The sequence below is a fragment of the Colobus angolensis genome, unplaced genomic scaffold (genome assembly GCF_000951035.1).
Source record: "Colobus angolensis palliatus isolate OR3802 unplaced genomic scaffold, Cang.pa_1.0 Scaffold39, whole genome shotgun sequence".
Taxonomy (NCBI): Eukaryota; Metazoa; Chordata; class Mammalia; order Primates; family Cercopithecidae; genus Colobus; species Colobus angolensis.
In genome coordinates this window covers 4279507-4291519 of record NW_012117265.1, presented here as the reverse complement: position 1 = coordinate 4291519, position 12013 = coordinate 4279507, and the positions used below count along the sequence as shown (strand labels likewise).

Genomic DNA, 12013 nt, shown 5'->3' with positions numbered 1-12013 from the left:
TCCCGAAGATGATTGTGGACATCCAGTCTCACAGCAGAGTCATCTCCTATGCAGGCTGCCTGACTCAGATGTCTTTCTTTGTCTTTTTTGCATGTATGGAAGACATGCTCCTGACTGTGATGGCCTATGACCGGTTTGTAGCCATTTGTCACCCCCTACTCTACCCAGTCATCATGACTCCTCACCTCTGTGTCTTCCTAGTTTTGGCGTCTTTTTTCCTTAGCCTGTTGCATTCCCAGCTGCACAACTTGATTGTGTTACAATTCACCTGCTTCAAGAATGTGGAAATCCCTAATTTTTTCTGTGACCCATCTCAGCTTCTCAACCTTGCCTGCTCTGACAGCGTCATCAATAACATATTCATATATTTAGATAGTACTATATTTGGTTTTCTTCCCATTTCAGGGATCCTTTTGTCTTACTATAAAATTCTCTGCTCCATTCTAAGAATTCCATCATCAGATGGGAGGTATAAAGCCTTCTCCACCTGTGGCTCTCACCTCGCAGTTGTTTGCTTATTTTATGGAATGGGCGTTGGCGTGTACCTGACGTCAGCTGTGTCACCGTCTCCCAGGAATGCTGTGGTGGCATCAGTGATGTATGCTGTGGTCACCCCCATGCTGAACCCCTTCATCTACAGCCTGAGAAACAGGGACATTCAAAGTGCCCTATGGAGGTTGCAGAGCAGAACAGTCTAATCCCATTTTCTGTTCCAACCTTTTTCTCATGTGGGTTAGAAAGAGCAACCACATTAAATCTCTACATCTGCAAATCCTGCCCCCTTGGTCACAGTGTTTTTGTTGCTTGATGGATTTTACTCCTTTCCACATTTCCTATGTGAATATTGCTTTCTTTGTTAAGCCTTTAACTGGAATGGGTGAGTATTCTGGGATCCTTTGTTTAACATAAACATCGTGACTGAATCCTCTATAGCTAGACAGACTCCTTCAGTTTCTGAGCAATGACCCTGTTGTCCAGGTGAAATCAAAACCATCTTTTTATATACAGGAAGTCCTCACTTCATTTTGTAATTCCCTGAAAATTGACTTTATGGAAACAACATACAGCAGGTCCTCCAACACCATTGTTTGGTTCGAAGTTGTTTAGTTAGAATGTTGATGAGGGATAAATTGGTTTCACTCTACATAATTTTGCTTAAAGATGCAGTTTCCAAGAGACTATCAAAGATGCTAAGTGAGGACATACTGTACATCACATTCACCCGTTTCCACAGTTCATGTGGAATTTCTTTATAAACTGCTTCTAGGGAATCAATTCAGGCAGGTTATGTGTAGAGATCCGTGTCACTGGGCCTAAGTCTTGGCTTTGATTGAAATCACCTGGGGAGCTTACAAATGCTGAGGCCTGGGTCTCATTACCTGAGATTCTGATTTACTTGCACCTGTGTGGGTATGCGGATTTTTGTTTGTTTGTTTGTTTTAGGTATTAGAGATGGTTCCAGTGATGAAGTTCCTAGAGGGATCAAGCTCTGATGAGGAAGAACAGAAGTTAATTGTAATATGATTTCTTCAAGTACGATCTTCAAATGCATTGTCCTTCAACGCCGTACAAATTTTTATCATGGTGTTTTTTCTTACCACTTAGCATTTTCATTTTACATTTGCTGAAGTTACAGATTTATACACACATCGACTGCTGTTTTATTTCACACTTGTGCATACACATAAAATGGGAAATAGAAAAGAATTAAATGGTCACCCTATCTCTAAAGCTTCACATTTCAAGACTTTTTAAAAAATATTTATTTTTTTAAAAGTTGTCTCAATTAAGAAACTGTAGCATACACACAAGATGAAGTATTATTCAACCTAAAAAATAATAAAATCCTCTCCACTGCAGCAAAAATGGATGAGATTGCAGGTCATTGTATTAAGTGAAATAAGCCAGGTGCAGAATGACAAATATTACATGTCCTCACTTATATGTAGGAACAAAAAAAGAAAATCTTGGCCAGGCATGGTGGCTCATGCCTGTAGTCTCAGCACTTTGGTTGGTGGAGTCGGATGGATCACTTGAGGCCAGGAGTTCGAGACCACCCTGGCATGGTGAAACCCCATCTCTACTAAAAATACAAAAATTAGTCAGGCGTGGTGGTGCATGCCTGTAGTCCTAGCTACTTGGGAGGCTGAGGCAGGAGAATCACTTGAATCTATGAGGCAGAGGTTTCAGTGAGCCAAGATCGTGCCTCTGTACTCCAACCTGGGCAACAGAGTGAGATTTCATCCCACACACATACACAAAAGGAATCTCATGAAGGGGCAGAGAGTAGAAAGGTGGCTAGCAGAGGCTAGGAAGAAAAGGAGTTAGTTGGGGAATGAGGAGAAGTTGATAATTGGGTACAAAAATACAGAAAGATGGAATAAACGAGTTCTAGTGTTTGATAGTACAGTACAGAAATTTTAGTTCACAAGAATTTATTGCACATTTCCAGATGACTTGGAAAGAAGCTTCCTATCTTTCTCATTCTGCTGGTGTTTAAGCTATTCTCTTTCTGCTCCAATCATACCCTTCTATACTCTTCTTTTTGAGGCTAGATTGGAACTCTTGAAATCATGCTGATTTTTTTTTTGTTTTGTTTTGTTTGTTTGTTTGTTTGTTTTGAGACAGAGTTTCGCTCTTGTTGCCCCGGCTGGAGTACAATGGCGCGATCTGGGCTTACGGCAACCAGAAAATACTTAAAACCAGAAAACACTTTTTACTAAGTGCTGATAACTCAAAGAAATCAAAAGAAAATATATTCTGAAGCAATGTTAGCCTTTTCAGTGAGTAGAAATCCAACCCTCTGGGGACAATGGCTAAATTCAGCCACATAATGGTGCTACTTTGAAATCCACGTCCAGAAGCAGCATGTTGAGGTCTACGGAAGTCCCCAGTGCAGATGAAGCTCTCCCATTTGCAAGTTTGTCTCCGAGGTATATTTGTTGGGATTTGATAGTGTGGTGAATCAGAGACTCTGCTGGAAGTCAGAGGAAACTCAGCCGGGTCTTGATGTCCTCGAAGCCCAAAGTCTTGACTAAGGATGAGACCTATGGGATGAGCAGCATCTGAAATGTTCCCAATGACACCCCAACTCCTGGTTTTCGTGCCTTTGTGTAATCTGCTCTGATGAATGGTATAGAGCAAGTGACTTATTTCCTAACAAAGAGAAGGTGGAAGAGAAGTGATACGATGTCACTTCTGGGAACATGGTGAGAGACTCCAGCTTTCTTTTTACCTGCCTCATCTTGGTCTTTGGCTTGGTGGCATTGACGGATGCCAATGGCTATGTTGTCAACTCCCGGGTGGAGAGACCCTTATGACAAGAAATAGAGGGAGTTTTCTGGCCAATGTTTGTGAGCAACTTCACCCTGGCACCAACCATGTGAGTGAGCTTGGAAGTGGATCTTCTGCCAATCTATCCTGGAGATGACTGTCCAGAAGGTTGACTACAACTTTCTGAGGACTTCTTGAAGTATATAAGTGAAGTATCAGTTATCAAATAACTATGTAATAATCAATAATATTGGAACATACCAGTGTGACTCAATTAGAAAAAAAAAACTGAGTCCTGAGGACTAATTCAAATAAGCATAAAACATAACTCTCTGGCACATAAAAAGCCAATGTAATAGCAACTAATTAAGAAGTTCTCCTGAAAAACAAATATTAACTGAGAACATGGAAATAGTATCAGATTCTTACTATAATAGAGCTAATTTTCTCTAGAGTATGTGATTAATACAATAGATCCACAGATGTAAATTCACATGAGTTATTTCATTGCCAATTGATATGCTTTGGGTGTGTCCCCACCCAAATCTCATCTTGAACTGTAGCTCCCATAATCCTCTGGGTACAACAATGGCTAAATTCAGCCACATAATGGGGCTACTTTGGAATTCACATCCAGAAGCAGCATGTTTTGTGGGAGGGACTTGGTGGGAGGTAATTGAATCATGAGAGCAGTTACCACCATGCTGCTCTCATGATAGTGAGTTCTCATGAGATCTGATGTTTTATAAAGGGTTCCCCTCCCCCCTTCACTCTGCACTTCTCCTTGCTGCTGCCATGTGAAGAAGGGCACGTTTACTTCCCTTCCACCATGATTGTAAGTTTCCTGAGGCTTCCCCAGCCCCGCGGAACTGTGAGTCAATTAAACTTCTTTCCCTTATAAATTACCTAGTCTCAGGTATGTCCTTAGAGCAGCATGAGAACAGACTAATACACCAATCCTCCCCTCTTAAATTTTGCACTAAGTTTCTTTTTCTTGCAACTTGGTATCAGAAGTGAGGAATACACACTGAAAATGCAAGATATTGATGAAAGATGTTAAAGACACACAAAAAAAGGAAGACGTCATGTGTTCACAGATTAAAGGACTTAGCATTGGTATGATGTTAGTAGTACCCAAGTGATCTGCAGATTTCATGCAATCCTTAACAAAACACCAATAACAATTTTGCAACAGAAAAATCCATCCTGTAATTCATATAGAATCTCAGGGAACTCTGAAGAGCCAAAATAATCTGGAAGCAGACAAAAATTGAAGGTCTCAGATGGCTCTGTACTATTCCTTGCAATATCCTTCGAAGGGGCAGATGGTAAAAATCAGGGACTCTTTCAGGGGGCTCATCTAAGAAGTTGCCTGAAGCCGTTGGAAGCCACCTCTTCCTGATGCAACTTCAGCTGCAGAGACCAGGGAAATAGAAGAAGGCTTTAAAGGCCTGAGACTTCTGCTGGCAGCCTTCCCACCAGGCCTGCCTCCTCCCAAGAGAGTCCCTCCCTAAGTCCCAGTCCCTGTGTGGGAGCCTGCTTTCTGGAAAAGTTCCCACAGCCTGGGGGCCACAGGCCCCAGTTCCAGGACTAGACCCACCAGTGACCACGGTGTTGGGATTCACCAACCCCTCCAGATCCTGCTTCTCACCTGCAAAACAGAGAGTCTCTCTGTCTTTATTTGATCAGCACTACTGAAGCTCACATGAGACAGTGTGCGCAAGGTATGTGAAAAACCCTGGGGAGCTCACTCTCCAGCTACAGTAAGGATTTGGTTCTGCCATCTCAGTCAATGTACAATTGTTAGAAAAATGAAAATATGTTGAAATTCATTTTTTTAAAGTTAAAAATGTCACTCTTCCTGGCATCTAAACTGACTATAAAGATCCAGTAATCAGAACACTGTTATTCTACATAAAGTCACTCAAAGTGACCAATGGAAGAGGATGGAGAGCCGAGAAATCACTTCTCACGTATACGTTCAAATGCTGTTTAACATGAGTGCCAAGAAAGTTCATTGGTGGAAAAGCAGCCTTTTCTTTTTTCTTTTTTTTTTTTTTTTTTTTTGAGACGGAGTCTCGCTCTGTCGCCCAGACTGGAGTGCGGTGGCCGGATCTCAGCTCACTGCAAGCTCCGCCTCCCGGGTTCACGCCATTCTCCTGCCTCAGCCTCCCGAGTAGCTGGGACTACAGGCGCCCGCCACCACGCCCGGCTAGTTTTTTGTATTTAAAGCAGCCTTTTCAACAAACGGTATTGGAGAAACTTGATTTCCACATGCAGAAGAATGAAGGTGGACCCTATGTCACACCAGATGCAAAAATTAACACACACTGGATCAAAGACCTAAGCCCAAGAGCTAAAACTATAAGATGCCTAAAAGAAAACGCTGGCAAAACCTTTATGACATCGGAGTGGGCAATGGTTTCTGGGATATGACACCAAACGCAGAAGCAGCAACAACAAAATATTAGATTCCTTAGATTACATCTAAATGAAAAACACTTTTATGCATCAAAAAACTGAACTGAGTGAAAAGATAACCCAAGGATTAGGAAAAATATTTGCAAATCATATATCTGAAAAGAGGCTAATATCCATAATAGATTAAGAACAGCTAGAACTAAACAACAAGAAACCCAAGGCATCCCATTAACAATGGTCAGAAGACTTGAGCAGACATGTCCCTAAAGAAGATATACCAATGGCCAGTAAGCATATAAAATGATATTCCAAATCACTAATCGTAGGGAAGTGCAAATCAAACCAAAAATGTGATATCAGTCATTAGGATGGGTATGATAAACAAACAAGCAAAAAACAAGCATTGGAGGGAATGTAAATAGTGCAGGAACAGGGAAAACAATATGGAGTGTACTTGAAAAATTAAAAGCAGAATTATCAGATGATCCTGCAGTTGTATTTGTGGGTACCTAGCAGAAAGAATTAGAAGCCAGGAGTGGAAAAGGTATTTGTAAACCCATATTCATAGCAGCATTATTCACAGCAGCCAAATATGTAGAAGCAACCCAAAGCTCCATGGACAGATGAATGAATACGTGCAATGCAGTTCATTCATACAATGGAAGACTATTCGGCCTGAAAAAGGCAGGCACTTCTGGCCAGCGCAGTGACTCATGCCTGTAATCCCAGCATTTTGGGAGGCTGAGGTGAGCGGATCATCTGAGGTCGGGAGTTCAAGACCAGCCTGGCCAACATGGTGAAACCCTGCGTCTACTAAAAATACATTAGCTGGGCATGGTGGCATGTGCCTGTAATGCCAACTACTCGGGAGGTTGAGGCACGAGAATTGCTTGAACCCAGGAAGTGGAGGTTGCAGTGAGCCCAGATTGTGCCACTGCACTCCAGCCTGGGCGACAGAGTGAGACTTCATCTAACAACAACAACAATAAAAAGGGAGGCACTTCTGACACAGGCTGCAACATGGATGAATCCTGAAGACATTATCGTCAGTGAAATAAATATATCACAAAAGGATAAACACGACGGGGCTGAGCGGCTCACGCCTGTAATCCCAGCACTCTGGGAGGCCGAGGCAGGTGGATCACTTGAAGTCAGGAGTTTGAAACCAGCCTGGCCAACATGACGAAAGCTCGTCTCTACTAAAAATACAAAAATTAGCTGGGCGTGGTGGCTCACGCCTGTAATCCCAGCTACTTGGGAGGCTGAGGCACGAGAATCGCTTGAACCCGGGAGGTGCAGGTTGCAGTGAGCCCAGATCATGCCACTGTACTCCATCCTGAGTGACAGAATGAGACTCTGTCTCAAAAAAAAGATAAACACAGTATGATTCCACTGATATCAAGTATTTACAGTAGTTAAATTCATAGAGTTGGAAAATAAAATGGCGGCCCCCAGGGGTGGGTGAGAGAGAGGAATGGAGGGTTTGTTTAATGGGCACAGTTCCCATTTTGAAAGATATAAGTGTTCTGGAGACGGTGGTGGTAATGGTTGCCAAACAATGTGAATGTACTTAATGTCATTAAACTGTAAACTTAAAAATAGTGGAAATTGTAAACACTTTTATTGACCCTTCTATATGAAATAATATATATGTATAATTTTTAATATTTATACATGGTATATTTTACCATAATAAAAGATGAAAATTAAAGCATGTGGATCTTTAAAAAGAAAAGAAAGAAGCGAATAACACACACAAGCTTTCTCCTGATTAAAGGAAGAGCCCAAAAGTTTCCATGGACACTCATTTTTCTCTTCTTCATCCTGCATTAATGTGAGGAAATCCTTAGAGACTGGGGAACTTGGGCCAGTTTGGCTAATGAGGAGCTCTGTGCCTTGAGCCCCTGAGGCCATAGAATAGTAAATACTCAGCCTGTGCCTCCAGCCCTGCAGTGTCAGCTGCCAGTCCAGTGGGCTCCACACCTGTCATCTGCAACAGGAGGCTCATGTCTGACCCTGTCTTCCTGCCAGTCCTGAGGACGGAGCCTGAGCCTCCATCGTGCACCACGCAGGGAAGACAGCGGACCTGCTCTCCGTGGTCATGGCCCAGCAGAGGGGAAGCGCAGCTCAGTGAGTGCTGAGGGACGGTCGGGAGCCTTGTTTCCTCATCCTCAAGACAAACAGGATGGTGGGGTGGCAGATGGGAGGACACCAATGTGCAAAATATCAGCTCACGTTACTGTGGAGTTTACGTTCTTGGTTGTAGTGGGGACTCAGAAATCTCATTCAAAATTTTTCTTTCCTCCCACACTGGTTGTCCTTTTCATAGACATCTCATGCACGATAGCAGAAAATGAGTCTCTCTAAACTATCCCCTAAGCCCAGCAAAAGGATGATGAAGGTGATGATGAGGATAAAGAGGAAGATGACAAACACCATGGCATCATGAACCCTTACTGAGGGCTTCCTAAATGCCAGGCTCTGAGCTCTGTGGTCTCTGCGGCTTGTTTCATTTCATCTGTATCGCCTTCTCCAAGTTATTAGTGCACATTTCATTATTATTTTACAGACTCGAAAAGGAGCAATGTATTTTTATAGAGCTTTTCCCATATCACGAAGTAGAGAAGGGTGACATCCCATTTGAACCAGGCAGTCTAAGTCCAGACACATGGCATTTGGCCAGGCCTCTCCCTGTATCCAACCTGCCCCTCTCAAGTCCTTGTCACTTGGGAAGATGCCCCCGCTTACTCTGTCCTTCTCTTTGGGGGTTCCTGGTAGACCACAGCTAGACCAGTGGGTGCCACGCTCACTGTAGCAAGTATAGAAAGGGCAGCTGAGATCACACCAGAGGCCCCAGAAAGAATTGGTACAGGATCGTTCAGGCCGCATCTCTCCCTCGCCCCTGTTCCTGGCTTTCCTCGTAGCTCGCGACTTCCACAAAGGAGTCATCACTTCAGGGTTTGGCTTCCATTCCTATTAAGGAAGCTGGAAACAGTTTGAAAATGCACCTCAGATGTGCCTGTGGTTAAGACCTCTGACCTCTGCTTAAAACTTTTTGAGAACTGGAAGACCACGAAGTTTTTAGTGCCTGGGTCTTAGAGACTGGCCATTAATGTTGAATATCACCCTTTCTAGTTATCTGCATGGCAAGGGGTGAGATGTCCATCCTCTGGGACTCAGTACTGTCATCTGAATTGATTCCTAGTTGATCCAACTGAAGTGGGCAATGATTCAACAGATCGTGGGGGTCCCCTGCGTGATCACTATGTGATGGATGCATAAAGGCAAACAAATTTAGATACATTCCTTAATATTTTAAGCTTAATCTCCACACAATTCAACTGAAATATCCCCTGACCTGAATTTCTGATGTCCCTGAATTCCAGACAGGACATTTTATGTTGTCCTCATCTCAGTAAGTACTGAGTATTGTGAGAGGAACAAGCGAGTCTCTTTTGCTTCTGATTTCTCAGAGCCTGTATCTTGCTTGGCACACAGAAGATAGCAAAAGTAAAAACCTATGTTAATTATTGAATTGACCCTTCCTTGGTTCACAAAAATTGGCTGTGATCAGTGTGACTTCGACATACTTGATTCTTTGCTGCCTGTTCTTTCATCCCTTTCAGGAATGTGCCATAGAACCAGAGACGACAGGCCAGGCATGATGGCTCACACCTGTAATCCCAGCACTTTGGGAGGCCGAGGTGGGTGGATCACGAGGTCAGGAGATCGAGACCATCCTGGCCAACATGGTGAAACCTCATCTGTACTAAAATACAAAAAACTAGCCGTGCGTGGTGGTGGGTGCTTGTAGTCTCAGCTACTCAGGAGACTGAGGCAGAGGACTTGCTTGATCCCAGGAGGCAGAGGTTGCAGTGAGCCGAGATTGCGCCACTGCACTCCAGCCTGGTGACATAGTGAGACACCATCTAAAAAAAAAAAGAAAAAGAAAAAGAACTAGAGATGATAAAATAACACTCATTTGTGTCTATGTCATGACACGTGGGCCCTATGATTCTATTGATTAGTATTCATAGCATTCAATAATTCGAAAACCAAGGCAGAGCTTTTCATAAGCATCACAAAAAGAAACAGAGGCGGAAAGAAACGTGAGCAGGTAAACCTGACTGCTTGGACTGAGACACATTTTAGACTTTCACATTATTCCAGAGTCCAAGAAAGTAATCCAAAAGTGTTCTTAGAACTTCATTATCGTTTAATCATCGACAGCTATATTGCACACTATGGACATTGGTGTGGTCAGTGCTGGCCTATGGTTACTGCATTTAACTAAAAAAAAATTTTTTTTTTTTGAGACAGCATCTTACTCTGTTGCCCAGACTGGAGTGCAGTCATGCAATCTCGGCTCACTGCAACCTCTGCCTCCTGGGTTCAAGCGATTCTCCTGCCTCAGCCTCCTGAGTAGCTGGGACTACAGGTGCCCTGCCATGCCGGGCTAACTTTTTGTATTTTTAATAGAGACGGGGTTTCATGATGTTGGCCAGGATGGTCTTGATCTCCTGACCTCGTGAACCACCCGCCTTGGCCTCCCAAAGTGCTGGGATTACAGTCGTGAGCCACCGTGTCCGGCCAAACTTTCTTATGGAAACTCTAAGTCCACCTAAGCCAAGGACAGGAGTTACAGCTTATATGAATTTTAAAACAAGGTCCACCTATTTGAGTAAGCAATTACTTTTTTGAAGGAGAAAAGTCAGAAAACGTAATGATGAAATCACTAGAACATAACTGGCATGTGGAAATATTTTCTGATTATGAACTATCAACTTTAATTTCATTTCCAGATGACATGGTCTCAGCTGTTATACAGTGTTTAGAAATGTTCTAAATCAAGGGAATTTGTGGCAATCTATTAGAATAAAATAATATGTTTGAATTCATAATTTCCTTTAATTAGGATAAACTTTTGCTTAAAGTGAAGTCAATGTTTTTATTACCTATTTTTCTTCTGAAAAGATAGGCTGTATTTTCTAGCAATTATGAATTTGTTATATGTAATGATCTGGTTCTTGGACCATTCTTGAATCTAGCGTTTCTAGGGCAGGTGTGTATAGCAAGAAGTGAATAACACAAAAATCAATGCTGAAATAATTATAAGAAAATTGGGTTTGTCACAACTGCAAAATATTGCTTAGTGTGCCTTGCTCTGAAATCTGGAAACATTACTTGTGAATTGTTTATATCCAAAATGCAGACACAGTGCTGGGTGTTGGTTTACTTGTTTCCTTTTTTTCAACCCTCTTTTCTACTCAAAAGTTGTCCAAACCATGCAGATTCACGGAATCTAACAGATGTCTCAGAATTCCTCCTCCTGGAACTCTCAGAGGATCCAGAACTGCAACCTGTCCTTGCTGGGCTGTTCCTGTCCATGTACCTGGTCACGGTGCTGGGGAACCTGCTCATCATCCTGGCCGTCAGCTCTGACTCCCACCTCCACACCCCCATGTACTTCTTCCTCTCCAACCTGTCCTTGGCTGACATCGGTTTCACCTCCACCACTATCCCCAAGATGATTGTGGACATCCAGTCTCACAGCAGAGTCATCTCCTATGTGGGCTGCCTGACTCAGATGTCGCTTTTCGCCATTTTTGGAGGCATGGAAGATATGCTGCTGAGTGTGATGGCTTACGACCGGTTTGTGGCCATTTGTTACCCTCTGTATTACCCAGTCATCATGAACCCATGTTTCTGTGGCTTCCTAGTTTTGTTGTCTTTTTTTCTCAGTCTTTTAGACTCCCAGCTGCACAACTGGATTGCCTTACAAATTACCTGCTTCAAAGATGTGGAAATTCCCAATTTCTTCTGTGACCCTTCTCAACTCCCCCACCTTGCCTGCTGTGACACCTTCACCAATAACATAGTCATGTATTTCCTTGCTGCCATATTTGGTTTTCTTCCCATCTCGGGGATCCTTTTCTCTTATTATAAAATTGTTTCCTCCATTCTGCGGGTTCCATCATCAGGTGGGAGGTATAAAGCCTTCTCCACCTGTGGCTCTCACCTGTCAGTTGTTTGCTTATTTTATGGAACAGGCGTTGGAGGGTACCTCAGTTCAGACGTGTCCTCTTATCCCAGAAAGGGTGCAGTGGCCTCAGTGATGTACACGGTGGTCACCCCCATGCTGAACCCCTTCATCTACAGCCTGAGAAACAGGGACATTCAAAGTGCCCTGCGGCGGCTGCAAGGCAGAATAGTCTAATCTCAGTATCTTATCTGTTCTATTCTTCAGCGTGGGTTGGAAAAGGCAGCACGGTCAAATATCTAGACCTGCAAAGAAGACTGTTTCCTTCATTATGTCTCT

The 12013-nt window shown here is 43.1% G+C and overlaps 2 protein-coding genes across 2 annotated transcripts in view; both read left to right on the top strand.

Moving 5' to 3' along the window:
- The window catches only part of LOC105520955 (olfactory receptor 7E24-like), a 1348-nt gene extending 650 nt beyond the window's left edge, over window positions 1-698 (top strand). The window contains exon 3 of the mRNA XM_011954966.1: window positions 9-698. Within this exon, the coding sequence (XP_011810356.1) occupies window positions 9-698 (690 nt within the window). The remainder of the gene's footprint in view (window positions 1-8) is intronic.
- Window positions 699-10900: 10202 nt separating this feature from the next.
- Window positions 10901-11916, top strand: LOC105520954 (olfactory receptor 7E24-like). The gene has a single exon (XM_011954964.1). It carries the CDS (start codon window positions 10901-10903, stop codon window positions 11909-11911), a length of 1011 nt encoding a protein of 336 aa, XP_011810354.1. The 3' UTR covers window positions 11912-11916.
- Window positions 11917-12013: the final 97 nt, after the last annotated feature.

Coding starts and splice junctions, on each gene's coding strand:
- LOC105520954 (XM_011954964.1), top strand. CDS start 10,901: ATGCAGACACAGTGCTGGGTGTTGGTTTACTTGTTTCCTTTTTTTCAA.